We start from the raw sequence: 19,444 nt of genomic DNA on the forward strand, positions 1-19,444 counted from the left end.
TGCAGTGACGCTTGCTGCAGGGGTACGTACTGAGGGATGCACTGGAACTTGCTGCAGGGGTACGTACTGAGGGATGCACTGGAACTTGCTGCAGGGGTACGTACTGAGGGATGCAGTGACGCTTGCTGCAGGGGTACGTACTGAGGGATGCACTGGAACTTGCTGCAGGGGTACGTACTGAGGGATGTACTGGAACTTGCTGCAGGGGTACGTACTGAGGGATGCACTGGAGCTCGCTGCAGGGGTACGTACTGAGGGATGCACTGGAGCTTGCTGCAGGGGTACGTACTGAGGGATGCACTGGAGCTTGCTGCAGGGGTACGTACTGAGGGATGCAGTGGAGCTTGCTGCAGGGGTACGTACTGAGGGATGCAGTGACGCTTGCTGCAGGGGTACGTACTGAGGGATGCACTGGAGCTTGCTGCAGGGGTACGTACTGAGGGATGCAGTGACGCTTGCTGCAGGGGTACGTACTGAGGGATGCACTGGAGCTCGCTGCAGGGGTACGTACTGAGGGATGTACTGGAACTTGCTGCAGGGGTACGTACTGAGGGATGCACTGGAGCTTGCTGCAGGGGTACGTACTGAGGGATGCAGTGACGCTTGCTGCAGGGGTACGTACTGAGGGATGCAGTGACGCTTGCTGCAGGGGTACGTACTGAGGGATGCACTGGAGCTTGCTGCAGGGGTACGTACTGAGGGATGCACTGGAGCTTGCTGCAGGGGTACGTACTGAGGGATGCACTGGAGCTTGCTGCAGGGGTACATACTGAGGGATGCAGTGACGCTTGCTGCAGGGGTACGTACTGAGGAATGCACTGGAGCTTGCTGCAGGGGTACGTACTGAGGGATGCACTGGAGCTTGCTGCAGGGGTACGTACTGAGGGATGCACTGGAGCTTGCTGCAGGGGTACGTACTGAGGGATGCACTGGAGCTTGCTGCAGGGGTACATACTGAGGGATGCAGTGGAGCTCGCTGCAGGGGTACGTACTGAGGGATGCAGTGGAGCTCGCTGCAGGGGTACGTACTGAGGGATGCACTGGAGCTTGCTGCAGGGGTACATACTGAGGGATGCAGTGGAGCTCGCTGCAGGGGTACGTACTGAGGGATGCAGTGGAGCTCGCTGCAGCCGCCACGAGGGCTCGGTGGGGAAGGGCCACGGCGAAGGATTCTTCTACTGGAGAAGGAGGGTCCGAGATGGGGGAAGGAAGCCTCTCAACTATAGTAACAGGATACCGCACCAGGGTGCACATGAGTGTTAGCAGAGCTGTCGATTGATGTAATGGAACATAATAGAACAGTACTGAAAGCAATGACTTTGAACGTAAGGAATGAAAAGGCACTGCGTGGTTTATGGTTGTATGTATTTTATTTACTGTGAACAAAGTTTATTTTGTTAAAAGCGAGATCCCAGAATTAACGGTGCCAGTACTGAGTACTTCGAGGCTGAGCGTACCCAGCGGTTGCTGTCTTTGCTCCTGCGTGTGATTAACCCGGACCCTCTCGAGCCTGAACTCTCTGCCCTTTCTCCCCAGCACACGGGTGCAGGCAGTGAGGGTGGCGGCCAGTCGCTGGTGTCGCCGGGGAGCTGCCTGGAGGATTTCCGCACCGCGCCCTTCGTGGAGTGCAGCGGGGCCCGGGGAGCCTGCCACTACTTTGCCAACGAGCACAGCTTCTGGCTGTCCACCATCGATCCCGAGCAGCAGTTCCAGGAGCAGCCAGCGCCCGACACCCTGAAGGCCGGACAGCTGCTGACGCGGGTGGGGCGGTGTCAGGTCTGCATGAAGAACCTGTAACGGCACCGTCAGTAATCTGCACCCCCCCCCCCAACCCCCCAGCTGCCCGGCTCCATTCCCAGCGGGTCTCCCGCTCTGTCCTCCTCAAATTTACCCGGCCACCTGCTCCTCGTAACCACCACTCACTGGCCCTCAAGTCCTGTCCGACCCGATGCCCACAGACTGACCGCTCGCACCAGATACCAGCCCTGATTCCACCTCCTCCTGGGATCCACCGCCCATATCCTCAGGCTGCGGCTCCTCCCTGGGCTGAGGGAGTGCCTCACTCCCGGGAGGAGGAGGGAGGGATCACCCCACTACCCGAGGAGGGAGCGAGTGCCTCGTTTCCAGAGGAAGAGGAAAGGAACGTCTTACTGTCTGAGGAAATGGAGGCTCGGAGTGAGGGAGTGCCGCACTGCCTGAGAGGAGACAGAGGGGGCTCAAGAGCTGGCGTAGGTGGTGGGGTGGGTGCATTGAAGGCGGCTGCTACACAGAGCCTGGAGTGAGGGTGGTTTAGCCTTTATGATGCATTCTGCGCCAGGGGCTCTCCCTGCCCGGTTCTGGGTCTGAGATCCCTGCACCAATGCATCAGAAGTTCTCTCCAGCATATTAACAAAAAATATATTTATTCTCTACCCGTAACTTTACAAGACCTTCCCCTGCTGTTTGTGGGGTCTTGCTGCCAGGCACTTCGGGTCCTGGCTGGCTGCACCGAGGGAGGTGAAGTTGCTGGGAAATCCAAGCTGTGGTTCCTTGCTCCGGATCGGGGTTCAGCAAGTGCCGGACCCCGAGGATGGTCTGTGGGGACTAAAGCCCCCATCCTGAGCCCTGGCACAAGATGTACAATTCCAGAACTAAGGCACATCTCTATATCCCCCACCCCCCAAGCAGGAATCTCCGAATGTTCTCACCGGCACAGGCTCTGGCGGGGAGCACAGTCCCACCACGGGGACGCAGGAGAGAACACCCGATGCCCGGCCCTAAAAAACAGCACAGAGTATACATCACAGCAGAATTAGAGGCTTCAACGAAGGCTCACTCGTTACATTGTTCCAGCAGGAATGTCGTTCTCTGAAATAAGGCATTGGTCATGGCTGAGGTTGTGAGACAGTCCTCACACTCCCCCACCTACGTTAGTCCTGGTAACAATTTCTCTCAGGCAGGTGCTGTTGAAGTTTCGCTCCTGGATTAAGGTTGTAGTTCAATCCTGTAACGGAGGGGGCGGCACACCGTGTTGGGGGGGGGGGGGGAGCAATACTGAGGGGGTGAGGAATGGCACCGTGAGACTGTCACACAGTGGGAGGGGCAGTACCCTGAGTATTAAGCTCCGCAATACTGGACGTGAAGAGCTAAACCAACCTATTGGACTGTGTTCAGACGCTGCGACCCTGGACAAGATCCCAATCTCAACCGAAACCAAGCATTACAGACTGTTTCTCCTCTGGGCAGCTGAGCGGGGAACGTTCCATTTGCCAGCAGACCAACCCAACCGGCTACGGTGCATTGTCCAAAGATGCCGATGGTGCTATGTAAATGTAAACCCTCTCCCTGGGCCCCTTTACAATACAACTCAGTGTTTGTACTTGAAGCTGCGCAGGTTACTAGCTGCTTGACCGTGCTCAGTGCTCCATTATCTCACCACTAATTTATCAATGTTTGACAAATGATTTGCTATAACGTGTAAACACTGGTGGGCGAAAGGCTTAATGTAGTCAAAGGCGGTGCAGGAAGTAAACCAGGCACCCGACTGCAGGAACAGGGAGGCAATGTGCCCTCTAGCAGCTGTGAAGTCTGCACTGCGCCAGTGTAAGGGTGCCACCACACTGCGCCAGTGTAAGGGTGCCACCACACTGCGCCAGTGTAAGGGTGCCACCACACTGCGCCAGTGTAAGGGTGCCACCACACTGTGCCAGTGGAGGCGTACTGCCGCACTGTGCGTCTCTAAGTTGGTTGACTGGAAGTGAATTTAAGAAGTGTTCCGACCATGCAGACTGAGCGGCCTGCTCCGAGGGGCTTGTACCCACGTGCAGTGAAGGGCTTACTGCATCGGACTCTGCAAACACAACCAGGTGGCTCTTCCTATACAACACTAGGGCATAACTAAACAGAGACCATGCTTGTTTACACCGCAATTAACATGTACAAAAGCTGCCTTTTTATCTGTACTGTATGACATGAGGCTCCCAATTGATGTAATTATCCAGATTAAAAGTATTTTACCAGATGCACCTCCTCCATTGTGGTTTTAACACTTGTCTCCGCTTGAGATCCATCTGTAAGTAGCCCCATACTCTCTGTGCAATCTGTGACTTCCACAAACACCACCTCGGTAACCTCTGCACGGTACGTTTACATGGGAAGCTTATATTTTAATTTTGGGCTAGTAGAACCCTATCAGAGGGAAGTGCAGTGCTCAGGGCTACTCTTTAGGTGAGGACGATCCAGGGACAAACTATACTGCCCTGACCCAGGCTGACCACAGCTGGAACAATCGGTTGACAGACTGACAGGGCAGGGAATGTTCAGGCTCATCAGTGCTGTGTCCAGCCAAGAACTGATCTGCACGCTTCTCCCCTTTACAACAGCACATAGTAAAGGGATCCAGAGGTCCTTGCAAGGGGCTTTTCCTTCTAGATTTGCTCTCTCAATTCCTATTGACAGACCTCCACCGGGAGTCAACACATTTACAGATATATTGGCTTTATTTGTCACATGTATATACAGTGAAAAGTGTTGTCTTGCGTCAATGATCAACACAGTCCGGCAATGTGCCGGGGCCAATATAGCGTGCCTGTTGCTTACTGATCCTAACCCGTACGTCTTTGGACTATGGGGGGAAACCAGGGCACCCAGAAGAAACCCACGTGGTCACAGACAGAACGTGCAAACTCCTCGCAGTCAGCGGTGGGGCTTGAACCCCACTCGTTCATCGCTGGCACTGAAAGACGTTGTATTAAACACCGCCCCACATTCGCCACACTGTAGGTTCTACACGTTTATTCCAAACCATGGTCAGTAAGGCAAGTACTGAATTACATCCCAACAGAGTTTCTGTGAACGACACAGGGTAAATGGGGACAGCTGATAGAGGGATGAAGCTCATACTGCTGATGCAAAGGAGACCTCAGATGCTGGAAATCTGGAGCAACACGCGCACAAACATACGATACAGGAGGGACTCAGCGGGTCGGGCAGAGACTCTTCATCTGCTTTAGGCTGCTAAGTGCAAGAAAAACCCTGTGATAATTAAGAGCCAGAAATAAATAAGAGCGACAGTAACTACGGGTTCCGGTTCCCTTGTAAAGAGTTATAAATGTTTGAGTAGATGAGCAGAAATCGTTCACAGACAGTACACTGTTGGACTCTCCAAGGCCAGGCCTGCTGTTCCACTGGTTTTCACAGACTAGTAAATCCAACAGTGAATTTAAAGATCAAATCTGGTAACAATGACATTCTTATAAGTTGTTTATGGAAGTGTTGGCAATCTTTAAGGAAAGATTACTTGGTCACATTTAAGGCATCACAGTACAAGTATTACATTCAGTTTAAAAGTAATTAATTCACAGCTAGATGCTTTAATAAATTATAATCTGATCATCTGCATTTTCAGTCCCGCTGCAAGCTGGATGGGAGAACCAGATGGTTGTTCTCCCAACGTCATCAGCAATTGCCCGCTAATGGAGTCCATCGCATGAACCTTTGACGCTAGTGGCTGGGCTACCCGCGGGGACCACCAATGGGAGCCTCAATTCCACTGTGTCCAGTACACAGGGGCAAATCGGGAGGGCAATGTTCTCAGGTAATCCAGCACTATCGATATCCTACCCGGTGATCCAGAATGCAGTGGCCCCACGACATGAGTGTTTGAAGATAGAGTGGCCCCGATCACCTATATTCCCAGTTTCGGCAGCTCAAGGCTATCGGGTGCTCCCCAGCCCAGCTGGTTATACATCCACTCTAGAATTTGCGCTTGTTCTAGGGCGGTGGGATCTAGAATGCGTGGGCCTCCGCTGCACGTGTCTCCATCCAGACCCGCCGTGTACTAGAACTGTCCTGAGGCACTGTCCCGGGACGCCATGTGTTCCAGAACACTAATATTTTACAAAGTGTGGCTCCGTGCGGGACTCTCCGCACCCACCGTCTCTGCGCCTTTGGGTGGGGACAGGGTGTCCTAGGTGCAACAAGCAGTTCGCGGCTTCTTCTGTTTGTTGCTGTGCCCCAGGTCTACGGTCTCGGGCGGCTCCTTTGGTTTCTTCACGATGCTGGCTACTACCAGATCCAGGACGGTCTCGAAGAGCAGGTCCACATTGTGACCCGTCTTGGCGCTGGTTTCAAAGCACACGGTCTCGGCGGCAGGCAGATCGCCCTCTTCCAGCATGCGGTACAGGAGCAGCTGCTTGTACAGCGAGATCGCGTCCTGCCTTGACACCTGCTTTTGTGCTCGGGGCCGTGGCTCTCCCTCTCCCTCCGCCCCCGGCTGCACGCACTCGTCCGTCAGGTCCGTCTTATTGCCCGCCACGGCGAAGATGCAGCCGGGCTGTGCCGATTCGGTCAGCGCCAAGAAGCGGTCCTCCAGCTCCCGCAGGCTCTGTCGGCTCGTCACATCGTAGGTGAGAATGACAGCGGCCGCGCCCCGGCAGTACAGGGAGCCCAGACCGTGGAACTGCTCCCGGCCTGCGGAGAAAGGAGAGACGGGCATTAACGCACGTTCCCGGAGCCGAACATTCTCCCCTGGATACCCTCCACAATGCCCCACCAACCCCTCCCTCCACAACCTCCCCCTGGAAACCAGTCCTTCCCCCAGACATCTACCCCAGTCACCATTCGCCATACACCCCCCTCCTCACCTTCGCACAGAGTCCATGCACCAGCTGTTCCCCGTGATCACAACCCCTCCCCTCTACGGATCCCGGACGCCAGTCACCAACCCTCGGAAAACCCCTCCGGATCCCTGGGCAGCGCACCCACCTCTCACTACCCACTCCCCCGACTCAGGACGCCACCCTGTGCATCGCCGGACACCGGAACCGTAGAGCAAGTGACCGCAGTGGAGCATTGCACGATAGTGGAAATTCAGAATCCCTTACTGGAGGGAGGAGAGGGGTCGGGGGAGGCACCTGAAATCAGCTCACTGACCCCCTGACCGTGGCCGAGAGAGGTCCAGCCACCCTGGCTGCCGGGAGCTGCACCTCATCGTCCGCAGCGGTGTGGTCCGCCTCGCCGCCCAACGTGCGGCAGGGAGGTAAATCACCGCACAGCATGGACAAGAGGACGAGGGATATTCCATGAGTCACACGGTGAGGAAACAGGCCATTCGACCCACCATGTCCCTGCTGTCCAAGAGGCACTTTTTCCCCAAGCACTTGGCCACTTCAATCCCGAGCGATTCGCGAATCCAGGCACACAGACACCTCTCAGGTGCTGTCAATGGGTGTGAATCTCACCCACCTGTCTTGGTCCAGCCACGCTGGTGCTGCAACCAAAACAATACACCAGTGGTTCTACTTCCTGAGAAGGCAAAGGAAACTCTCCCTGACAAACTGTTAACTGTGCATCCGATTCAGAAGCTCCAGGGCTTGGGTGTGGCAACCACTCTGTCCAAGGCTACAAGAAAATGCAGGGTCCTGGATACAGCTCGGCACATCACGGAAACCAGCCTCCCCTCCGACGACGCTGACTACACTCCTCACTGCCTGGGGAAAGCAGCAGTCATAACACGGACCTCTCGCACCCTGATCATTCTATTCTCTCTTCTATCCCCCCACCCCCATCAGGCAGAAGATGTGAGACTATAAGACCATAAGACTGCAGCAGAATTAGTCTGAATTAGCCCATTGACTCTGGTCTGCCATTCAATCGTGGCTGATCCTGGTTTTTTTTTAATCTTCCCCTCAACCCCAGTTCCCGGCCTTCTCCCCGTAACCTTTGATGCCATGTCCAATCAAGAACCTATCAATCTCTGCATTAAATACACCCAATGACCTGGCCTTCAAACCTGCACAAGGCAACAAATTCCACAAATTCACCACCCTTTGGCTAAATAGAAATTTCTCCACATCCCTGTTTTGAAAGGGCGCCCCTCTATCCTGAGGCTGTGCCCTCTTGTCCTAGACTCCCCCACCATGGGAAACATCCTTTCCACATCTACTCTGTCTAGGCCTTTCAACATTCAAAAGGTTTCAATGAGATCCACTCTCGTCCTTCTGGATTCCAGTGAGTACAGACCCAGAGCAATCAAACGTTCCTCATATGATAACCCTTTCATTCCTGGAATCATCCTTGTGAACCTCCTCTGGACCCTCTCCAACACCAGCACATCTTTTCAAAGATGAGGGCAATTGTTCACAATACTCAAGGTGAGACCTCACCAGTGCCTTATAAAGCCTCAGCATCACATCCCTGCTCTTGTATTCTAGACTTCTTGAAATGAATGCTAACATGGTATTTGCCTTCCTCACCACCGACTCAACCTGCAAGTTAACCTTTAGGGTGTTCTGCACAAGGACTCCCAAGTCCCTTTGCATCTCAGATTTTGGGATATTCTCCCCATTTAGAAAACAGTCCACACATTTATTTCTACTGCCAAAATGCATGACCGTGCATCTTCCAACATTGTATTTCATTTGCTACTTCCTTGCCCAATCTCCTAGTCTATCTAAGTCCTTCCACATTCGACCTGTTTCCTCAACACTATCTGCCCTTCCACCAATCTTCGTAGCACCAAGGTCAAGAACAGCTTCTACCTTGTTGTACTTAGTACGAGTTCAAGTTTATTGTCACCTGACTGTACATGAATACAACCAAACAAATCAATGGACCATTGTGCACCCAGCAAAACATACCACACACTGCACATAAAACAAATTATTACCGTAAGTTAATAAAATATAATTGAAAATGCCTGTAGTGCACAGCACAGGTAAACAGTTACGGGAACTCAGTGGGGGCAGGGTACTCATTAGTCTCACAGCTTGAGGGAAGAAGCTGTTACCCAGTCTGGAAATCCTAGTGTTAAATGCTCCTGTGCCCTCTTCCTGGTGGTAGTGGGTCAAAGAAATTGTGGGATGGGTAGCAGAGGTCCTCAACCATGCATTGGGGTCCGGAATCCTGAACACCAAGGTCAAGAACAGCTTCTACCATCCACTTTATTTGTGTACCCACACTGCATTTTCTCTCTGCAACACTACATTCTGTACAGTATTCTGCTTTCCTTCTTTCTGCCTTGCTATACTTATGCAAGGTATGATCTGTCTGTCCTCACTGTATTAATGATAAATACTAGTACCAATAAAACCAGCTTCCACCATTCTCTCAGGCAGTGTGCTCCAGCTACTCACCACTCTCTGGGTAAAAAAGGTCCCATCAGATCCCCTCTAAACCTGAAGAAGAAGGGTCTTAGGAAGAACATAGAACATAGAGTAGTACAGCACATTACAGGCCCTTCGGCCCACAATGCTGTGCCAACCCTTAAACCCTGCCTCACATATAACCCCCCACCTGAAATTCCTCCATATACCTGTCAAGTAGTCTTTTAAATTTCACTAGTGTATCTGCCTCCACCACTGACTCAGGCAGTGTGTTCCACACACCAACCACTCTCTGAGTAAAAAAACTTCCTCTAATATCCCCCTTGAACTTCCCACCCCTTATATTGTATTACCTCAATACACTTCTTGTATTGAGCAGTGGTGCCCTGGGGAAGAGGGGCTGGCTGTCCTCTCTATCTATTTCTCTTAAGGCTAGATGGGAACATGAAACGGCATTGGCAAATAAGATTGAGGATAACCCCAAGGCGTTCTGCATATATGTGAAGAATAGGTGGATAACTAGAGTGAGGATAGGAACAATCAGGAGCAAAAGTGAAAACGTGCATTAGGATAGAGGGATCTGGGAATATAGATCCATAATTCCTTTAAAGTTGTGCCACAGGTAGGTAGAGTCGTAAAGAGAGCCTTTGGCACATTGGCTTTATAAATCAAAGTATTGAGGACGGGAGTTGGGATGATATGTTGAAGTTGTATAAGATGCTAGTGAGCCCTAATTTGGAGTATTGCGTGTAATTCTGGTCATCTGCCTGCAGGAAAGATAGCAAAAAGATTGGAAGAGTGCAGAGAAACTTTAAAAGGTTGTGGCTGGAACTTGAACACTTGAGTTGTAGGGGAACGTGGAATAGGTTAGGGTGCATGGTAGAAGGAGGAGAGATTTGATAGAGGTATATAAAACTCTCACAAAGTCTGAGAAAAGTACAGCACAGAAACTGCTCAGTGGGAGATTGCCATGGCAACCAAGGGGAGATGGATTCCCATCAGCGTGTTGGTGGGGAGGGGAAATGAGGTGGAGGGAGTGTATAGCATGAAGGGGGGTAGGCAGGGCTCCCCTTTCCTGAGAGTGGGGTGGTGCCTCTGGTGTTTGTCACAGGCTCCCAGATTTCAGCCAGAATGGGCTCTGGGGTGGCTGTTCCCAAAGAATCTGGCCCAAGCCCAAGAGGAGGGAAATGTCCTGAATGCCCCTGTCACCAAACAACTGCCACTGATATAGCACTTTAAAGGGAAAGAAGAGGAGAGTTTGGGGAGAGGGAACTCCAGAACCCAGGTCCAGATCACCAGAGGTGGAACCACGGAACAGGAGACAACCAAGGGGCTGGAATGGCGGTGACCAAAGGAGTGGTGGGGCTCCACTCCGTTAATCCATTTTGGAACGATAGAACATTACAGCACAGTACAGGCCATTCCGCCCACAACATTGCAGATCTTTTACCCTCCTCCAAAATCAATTCTTCCCTCTCCCATTCATTCATGTGCCCATCTAAAAATCTCTTAAATATCCCTAAGGTATCTGTGTCTACCACCACCCCTGGCAGTGCATTCCACACACTTACCGCTCTGCGTAAAGTATTTACCTCTGACATCCCCCTTATACTTTCCTCCAATCACCTTAAAATTATGCCCTCTCGTACCAGCCATTTCCAGGATAAAGGTGCTACCTGTCCACTCTATCAATACCTCTTATCATCTTATACACCTATCAATTCACCTCTCATCCTCTTTTGCTCAAAAGAGAAAAGCCCCAGCTCACTCAGCTTCACATAAGACATGCTCTCTAATCCGGGCAGCATCCTGCTAAATGTCCTCCACACCCTCTCTGAAGCTTCCACGTCCTTCCAGTAATGAGACGACCAGAACTGAACAGAATACTATTGGGATGGTCTAACCAGTTTTACAGAGCTGTCACCTCACCTCGCAACTCTGAGCTCAGTCCCTCGACTAATAAAGACCAGCTCACCATTTGTCTTCTTAATCACCCTATCAACTCATGCGGCAACTTTGAGGGATCTCTGACGTGGACCCCAAGATCCCTCTGCTAAGAATCCTGTATTCTGCCTTCAAGTCCGGCCTTGCAGAGTGAATCAACTTAGCACTCTTCCTAGGTTGAGCTCCATCTGCCTCTTCTCAGCCCAGCTCTGCATCCCATCAATATCTCATTGTAACTTCCTCCCCTCTCCGGTTCCCCTTCCTTCAGTGCCCTCTCGGCACCAACTCTGACTCACAAGGAACAGTTTCTCCAGCAAAGCCTCTCCTGTTTTTGAACACCTCCATCAAATCTCTCCTGAAGAGCAGTCCCAGCTTGCCCGGTCTTGCTGTGGAAATGAGCTCCCTCATTCCTGTGTCTGCTCCACAGAACCTCCTCCACACCCTCCCTCTAGCTGGGACTTGCAGTGCCTTGAACTGGACTCACGTCTCCAACAGGGCGGAAAACCTGTGACCCTGCAACTCCCCAGCCTGGCTTTTATTCAGGGTTGACTCTCAGGATGGGGGTTTGGGGGAGGTGTGGAAATTCAAATCTGCATCCTCAACAATGCTCGACTTGTTTTCATTTTTTCTGGTGGCGTTTACAATTCAATGTAACCTTAACCTGCGTCCACACAAACAGCTTTGTTCAAAGGCAGGTTTCTACCACTCCCAGTCATCTGATCTCCAGGTTTACCTGGGCCAAGGTCCAGCTCCAGGAACAATCAGTTAAATGCCTTCAGTCAAGCCACTGTGAAAATCAATGCAGGATTGAAAGAATTATACCAGACCGGAGGTAGCAGGTCGAGAATTATGCTGTCTGACGCATACAAACGACTGCGGTGCATCGGCCTGCTCAGCATTCCTAATCCAATGAAATGGGAACAGGCTATTTGGCCCATCAGGTGCATTCTAGGCAGCCCAGAGGTAGCAGCAGGTAGACCATAAGACATTGGAGCAGAATTAGGCCATTTGACCCATCGAGTCCGCTCCACCGTTTGATCTTGACTGACCCTCTCAACCCCAGTCTCCTTCCATCTCCCCGTAACCTTTCACACACTGATGAATCAAGAACCTACCAACCTCCACCTTAAATATACTCAATGACCTGGCCTCCACACTGCCTACAGCAATGAATTTCATAGATTCAACCCCTCTGGCTAACAAAATTCCTCTTCACCTCTCTTCTAAATGGGGTCCCTTTATTCTGAGGTTGTGCCCTCTGGTCCTAGACTCGCCCACTACAGGAAATATCCTCTCCACATCCACTCTATCTATGCCTTTCAATATTTGATAGGTTTCCATGAGACTCCCTCATTGATAGGCATTGGGTAGCGATGGAGAGAGGAACGGTATTCTTGAGAATCCTGCCACTGGGCATTGACAGCTTTGGGAAACACTCACACTACGGGGTGCACTGGCCCCTATTGGATCAGTGTCCGGGATCCCACCGGCAGCTGCTGCTCCTCCTCCCAAGTGAGAGGGGACAACTTGGCGGAGAGCAGGATGATGACAGCAGCCCTCTCCAGGGCAGGGCTGGTGGCCAAGGCACTGTTACGGGTGAATCCAAGGACACGGCATATGAAGGGGCAGGAAGATTTGCTAGGCAGCTGCAAAACAAGAGCTTCCCCGGATGAGGCAGGAGCTGTGCCATGTAGGGTCAGTGCTTACAGGAAGGAGGCACAGGACAGAGACCAGCACCATGGTGGGGTCACCACTGGAACACACCAGGTAATGACCCAAGAGTTGCTGTCTCGTCTCGTCTTCTGTAAATATGCCAGCAACACAACCGTTGTCGGCACATTATCAGATGGTAGTGAGGAGGAGTACAGGAGTGAGACAGATCAGCTGGCTGAGTGGCCTCACAACAACAACTTTACGCTCAATGTCAGCAACACCAAGGGATTTATGGTGCCAAGAGAACACACATAAGGTTCAGCAGCTTCAAGCTCCTGGGTGTCAACATCCCAGAAGGTCTATTCTGGGCCCAACAGATTGATGTAATTACAAAGAAAGCATGTCAGTGGGTCTATTTCATTAATAGTTTGAGGAAGGAGACTTGGAATGTCACCAAAGACTCTAGTAAATTTCTACAGATGTTCTGTGGAAAGCATTGTATTACTGTGTGGGATGAAGGGGCCACTGCACAGGGTTGCAAACTCGGATGCTATTAACAGGAAGAAATCATGGGCATTAGCCACCCCAGTCTCGAGAAGGAGATTACTCAAAAAGGTGGCATCCATCATTGAGGATCCACATCTCCCTGGGCATTCTCTTTCTTATCAGGGAGGAGGTACAGAGCCTGAAGGCACACACTCAACACTTTAGGAACAGCTTCTACCCCTAATGCCCTTCCTTTGGACAACATCGGTTGCGTGGAGAGGGGAGACTTGTATTGGGAGTATAAAAGTTGCATTGTTTGCTGTGTAACCAAAACTATGTAGTCAGCTTTGAGCTTGCTATTTGCTATGCATGTATCCAATTTAGTAGGAGAATGAAATCTTAAGAATGTAGAAGACAATAGTGTGTTAATGAGGGGTAGCTAAGAGATGTAGATTAGAACATGATTAAGTCAATGGGTAGAAACAATAGTGGCGGATGTACTTGTGATACGCAACTGTAGACCGATTGGATATGCTAATGCAACTAAACCAGGAGATTGCTATAAAAAATGCTATGTACAAGGATCGGTGGGCAATCAGTGACTAGCTCAATGACTGTCTCAGCTTTGATTTGCAAATTAAAGTTTAATACTTCTTGAAGAATCTTCTGCGTCTCCTGGTCGTTTGTGGGGCACGAGAAACCACGACATTTGCAGCTTACGGTCTTCCATTTAAAAAAAACCTTGCCCAGGCTTGCGGCCTGGAAACTTTCCAAGGCGCAAATCCATGGTCTTTCGAGACTACCGGAGGCCTACATATATATACGGGCAAATGTCAGAGATATTAAACCCAATTCTGATTCTGTAAAACACACTTTCAACATACAGCGGGTAAGTTTAGGGTCAGGGAGATGGTACTCCAGGCATAAGCTGGTGATGATGGGCTGTCCCACCATGGTGGGGGAGATGGACAGACCACGCTGAGAAGACTATACCCCGTACTAACACTTGGACAGCACCTCTCCCCACCAGCCAAGGACATTGCCCAGAGCCCTCAATGAGAAGCAGTGAGTAGTCATGGGGAAAGTGATCTCGGGATATGGAGCATCCAGTTGGGTCCAGCCAGACTTTTACTGAATTACAACATTGCTCACTTCTGCATTCCTACTCCCTTGACATTTCACCCTCCTCCCATCCCACTCATTTCCCTACACAGTTGCTAAAGCTCTAGATTCCTCTGCCCGCCTCTGGTAGTGATTTAAGCTGGAGGTGGGGACGTGAATTATGTTTTATAGGAACAAGCCACATGGGTCTAGAAGTCATGTGAGTATGTTGTAACAAGCTGTTGGCAAATCAAACAATTCGCAGCCTGATCTTGTGACCAGAGGCAGAGGAACAATCTGTGGCTCCAGAGTCAATCGGACAGAACGTTGCACAATTAACATTTCTGTCAATGACTCAAAACAAAATCAGATATGTTTACTTAAAGAGGTACTAAACCAGCATGTGAACAGCAGAGCGCGTCAAGGTTTCACCCATACAGTAAACTGGAACTTACTTAGTCAGTCCTGTCAGTGAAAGGTCAAAGATAATTTTACTAGCTTCCCACTGCCGCAACCTCTACACGGGAGCCGCTGCGAACAGAGTCAAGCAGCCCCAGTGAGCAATTCCTCTGCCACACAAGCACTGCAAGTGAATTTGCCTCAGTGGCCTGCAAGCCCCTCCCAGTCCACCCACTGCAAATTAGTCCGGTGCTCAAAAGCACAGAGGAGCAGCTCAGAAAAGTTTTAAAGGGATTAATTGGCTTTATTTGTCACATGTACTGTGAGATGCAGCATCTGTATGAATGACCAATACGGGCCCAAGGTAGTGCTCAGGGGCAGCCTGTAAGTGCTGACGTAGTTCTGGCCCAACACGGCATGCTCACAACTTCCCAAACCCAACCCACACATCTTTGGAATGTGGGAGGAAAACAGAGAATCGATGGTCACAGGGAGAATGTATAAACTCCTTACCGAGAGCAGGGGGACTTGAACCCCCCCATCACTGGTGCTGGTGCTGTAAACCATTGTGCTAACCGCACAGCAGAAGCAGTGCCCACACAGCAGATTAACTACTGCTGGACAAGAGGGAGAGTTTTCACATTCACATACACCAGAAAGTGATCAAAGCAGCGAGCTGTTTCAAGATGTGATCTCAAAGATCAGCAAAAGCATTTCCTGGAGGGTATAGGCTGAGAGTAGAGAGAGAGAGAGAGAGTGACAGAAAGATGGAAGGGGGAGGGAAGAGGGGAATGGGGAAGGGTGGAAAGAGGGAGAGAAAGGGGTGAAAGGTGGAGGGGAAGAAGGGGTAAATGGGGAAAAGGGGGAAGGTAGAAGGGGATGCAGAAAAGGGGAGGAGGGAAGAGAAGGAGTAAGAGGAGGGTGGGAGTGAGGGGGGAGAGAGGGGATGTAAGGGGAGAAGGAGAGTGAGAAATGGGCTGGTGAGAGGGAGGGGGACGGGATAAGAGAGGGGTGGGAGAGAGAAAGAGAGAGAATTTCCTCTGGTGGGGAAGTCCGGACCAGAAACATGAGCCAAGCAGAAGCCATCTAAATCGGCTGCCACTTAACATGATCAGCCTCTGGAGTGGGGTTAGAACTCACTGCCTTCTGATGGAGCCCACTGTCACTTCCAGAGCTCTTGGGATTGAGGAGCACCATCTTCTATTGTAGATGTGTGGATTTGAGTTGGCTGAACGGTCCCCTGAGAGAGCCACCGTCTCTGCCCCAAGTGTGGTAGGGCACGTGGTGGGGTAGGTGCTGCTAGATGTGTGGTGTGCCACCTGACCATCTCCCAAAGTTCTCAGTGCTCCTTCAGACGGAGTGGTGATGGGACAGGATTTCCCAGGGATCTCTGGGTACATTTTGCTTCCCAGGTCAATGCGTTGCTCTGTCCGCCTGGCCGGAGATCTGGAGAGAGCCAACAGCAGCTTAACTAGGGGCACCGGCCCTGGGGAAGCACTGACAGTGGCTTGTTTATCGTTCCCGGATGTTTCTGGCAACTCTCCAGTACTCTGTGGTGCTACTGTATGCATTCCAGATCCCGGAAACATACCGGACAGGCGGGATCGGCGCTGCCTGGTAGACCACGAGGTTACGTACGGGTGGTTGAAGGAGATGATCTTCAAACACGCTTTTCCAAAGCTGGCCAGTGCCTGCCTTTGCTGAGAGGTGCCTCCTGTGATACCAGAACTGCCCCCCATTGCTGCCTTGATGCTGCATCATCAGTGTTTTGCAGCTGGGCAGTTTGGTAGAGGACTCCAGAAGAGGCTGCACACCAATGGGCCAGGACGTTTCGCAGCTGTGCCCAATCTCTATCGCAGATGCTACGGCCGGAAAAGCTCGCCAGTGCCTCCACTTCCTCTGGAGGCTAAAGCGGCCATACCCACACTGTGATAACCGACTCCACCCTGCCACAGAAAACATCTGCACATCACCTGGGTAGAGCTACTACCTGGGTTCAATCTGGCGCTGTCGGTGTGGAGTTTGCACGGTCTCCCTGTGACCACTCAATTTCCCCTGTGCACTCCAGTTCCCTCCCACATCTGAAGGATGTGCTGGGAGTTTAAAAGGCCACTATAAGTTGCTCCACGCAGGAGAGCTGCAAACGAATCGAGAGGAATTAATGGGCCTGCGAGAGAGAATAAATATCCTGGCCACAGGTAAATACAAAAGAGAATGGGACTGCTTCTTGGGAAACAGCATGGATAGGATGGGCCAAATGGCCTCTTTCTGTATTGTTCTATATTTATACCCAATCTCTAAAATCCTCTCCATAAATTTCACCATCTCATAGACACAGGAGATGCTGGAAAGCTTGTCCAGCGCTTGCTTTTCTGGATTCATGGATTCATGGATTTCGGTTCCTCGCCGCACTCTGCCGACTGCACGGAAAGATCCCACAGACAGGGTCGCCACAGTGACCAGGAGATCCACCGCAGTGAAGCTGGCTGTGGTTCGTGAGCTGTCCGGGCACTGTCCCGGCTCCACACCCACTCTCACTGGCAGAGCTCTCGTCCAGCCCCCGGGGGCAAGCTCAACCTTCAATCAACAACCCCCGCAAAACAGCCAGGGTGGCACCCCGATGAGCGTAACGCTGTAACGGCGCCGGTGGCCCGGGCTCCATTCCTTCTGCTCACTGTAAGGAGTTCGCATGCTCTCCAAGTGAATGTGTGGGTTTCCTCTCACACTCCAAAGACAAAGGGTAGCGGAGGATAATTGGTCACATGGATATAACTGAGCAGTGTGGACTGGTTGGGCTGGAAGAGCCTGTATCACTAAGTAACATAAAGATTTAAATTCTTCCCCAGTACCGCCCGTCCCTTAGTGCCATTCCTCAGTTTGCATGGGACTGGCTGTGTCGAAGAGCTTGTTTCTGTGCGATATGACATCCCATCGGCGCTCCCTCAGCACGGCCTCATCGCCGTGCGGCGCTCCCTCAGTGCCATCACTCCCGAGGCGCGGAGCTCCCTCGGACTTCTGGAAAGCGGCGGTTAGGGTGGACGATCTACGAGCCTGCTGAAGTAACGTGCTGGCCTGTGGGAGATCGAAGTCGAGGACGCTCCCTGGAGACCACCGCGGAGCCCCGTGTGCCGGGATCGGGAGGCGGGGGGAATTGTCAACGTTTGACAGAGCACTGCGAGCGAAGGGGGGAGTGGTGAGACGGGAGGTCTGGGTAATTGGTCGGCTCTCCTCCATTCCCCGTCCCGACCCGTTACGTCGACAGTTCCTCCCCTCATCTATGCTGCCCGACTCGCCGAGTTCCCCCAGCAATTCGCAGTGCTCTAGGGTCCATAGCGACTTCAGTTACTCGAGTCTTTTGTCAAGTGCGACCTTGCACTCTGTGTCACCCCACTCCCACCGCGCTCTCACCCACACCGTCCCCTCCCATCTCTCTCCCACTCTCCCCCACCCCCCGCCGTACCCCCACAGCCCCGGCCCACGTCTCACCCGCCGTGTCCCAGATGGAGATACTGTGGGCGCCCCGGTGTTTGAGGTAGAAGGCGGCGCCCACCGTGCTGGAAGTGTCCTGGAAGCGGCGTTCGCTGTACCGCTGCAGCAACGAGCTCTTGCCCACGTTCACGTCGCCCAGGATCACCACCTTCCCGTCCGGCTTCATCATCTTGCGCCTTCGGGCTCCAGCGCTCGTTCTGCTCCCAACTTTCCTTCTGAACAAAGCGGAAGCGGGCGGAGACAGGAGACCGCCCCGGAATAAACTTTCCACAAATTTCACAACTCGCCTAGTTCCGGACACTCACCCTACTCACTCCCCTTATCTCCGTTCCTCGCACAATCTCCTCCCCTATCACGCCCCCTTCAACCCCATTAGCCCTATCTCTCTCTCTCTCCCTGCCGCTCCTTCCCTCACAATGTTATGCTTCCAGCTGGCAACACATCGGATTCTACCCTCACCAACAGGCAGAACCGGGAGAGGGATGATTCCGGGAATTGGAGACCCGCCTCACTGCTGAAATGTGGACAATAAGATGCTGTCCAAGGCCATCAGCGACTGGGCGAAATCTGCCCGGATCCACCCAGAGCAAACCCGTGCTGTACCTGGCAGGGACACTCACTGCTCGGGGACACGATCGCTTACGTGCAGGGCAGGGGATGGATGCCTGCCTGTCGACCAGAACGTCAGTAAAAATGGGCTGTGTGCAGGGAATCATGAATTGGTCTACACAGAGTTCTGTAGTACAGTTCAATGGGTGGGAAACAGAGAGCTTCCTCATCAGGGCTGGAGTCAGGCAAGGTCGGCCCCTCTCCTTTGCCTTGCACCTGTGCTGTTTACAACCCTTCACCAGCTTCATGACAAAACGATGAGAGGCGTGACTTGCTTGGCAGAGAAGGCATGGCAGTCAAAACCTCCCTGTACCTGAACAATATCAGCAACTTCTGCTCAGGTCCAGGGTCCGTTTGATCAGACTGAGCTGTCTGAATTGGCATCCCGGGCCAGAGTCAGCCTCTGGTCATGTTCCTCGGCAACAGTCACCATTGGGTCTGACTGTGTGCAGGTGCTGGGGATCTGGTTCAGGGGGGCCGAGGTGTGGAACAATATTTGGCTGGAGTGGATAGAAAAGCCAATGAAAAACTGGGACTATGAGAACGGCGCTCCCTCGCAATAACTGGGAATAACCTGGTCATCAAGTGTGATTTGCTCTCGGGGCTGCTGTGCATGTGTGCAGGTGTGACCCCTCCCTTACTCCTCTGCTTCAGAAACATCCAGGCCGTCTTCTGGTTCA

At 52.1% G+C, this 19,444-nt stretch overlaps 2 protein-coding genes across 2 annotated transcripts in view; one reads left to right on the forward strand and one right to left on the reverse strand.

Annotated features, from left to right (window-relative positions):
* LOC140716349 (uncharacterized) overlaps positions 1-4,000 on the forward strand; it is a 90,671-nt gene extending 86,671 nt beyond the window's left edge. Inside the window, exon 44 of the mRNA XM_073028998.1 lies at positions 1,537-4,000. Coding sequence (XP_072885099.1) covers positions 1,537-1,797 — 261 coding nt within the window. The 3' untranslated portion in view covers positions 1,798-4,000. The remainder of the gene's footprint in view (positions 1-1,536) is intronic.
* Positions 4,001-4,756: 756 nt separating this feature from the next.
* rab20 (RAB20, member RAS oncogene family) lies at positions 4,757-18,473 on the reverse strand. The gene is made up of 2 exons (XM_073029022.1): positions 18,153-18,473; positions 4,757-6,450 (listed from the first exon to the last, which is right to left on the reverse strand). Exons 1-2 carry the CDS (start codon positions 18,322-18,324, stop codon positions 5,948-5,950), a joined length of 675 nt encoding a protein of 224 aa, XP_072885123.1. The 5' UTR covers positions 18,325-18,473; the 3' UTR covers positions 4,757-5,947.
* Positions 18,474-19,444: the final 971 nt, after the last annotated feature.

This window comes from Hemitrygon akajei, chromosome 2 (genome assembly GCF_048418815.1).
Source record: "Hemitrygon akajei chromosome 2, sHemAka1.3, whole genome shotgun sequence".
Classification (NCBI taxonomy): Eukaryota; Metazoa; Chordata; class Chondrichthyes; order Myliobatiformes; family Dasyatidae; genus Hemitrygon; species Hemitrygon akajei.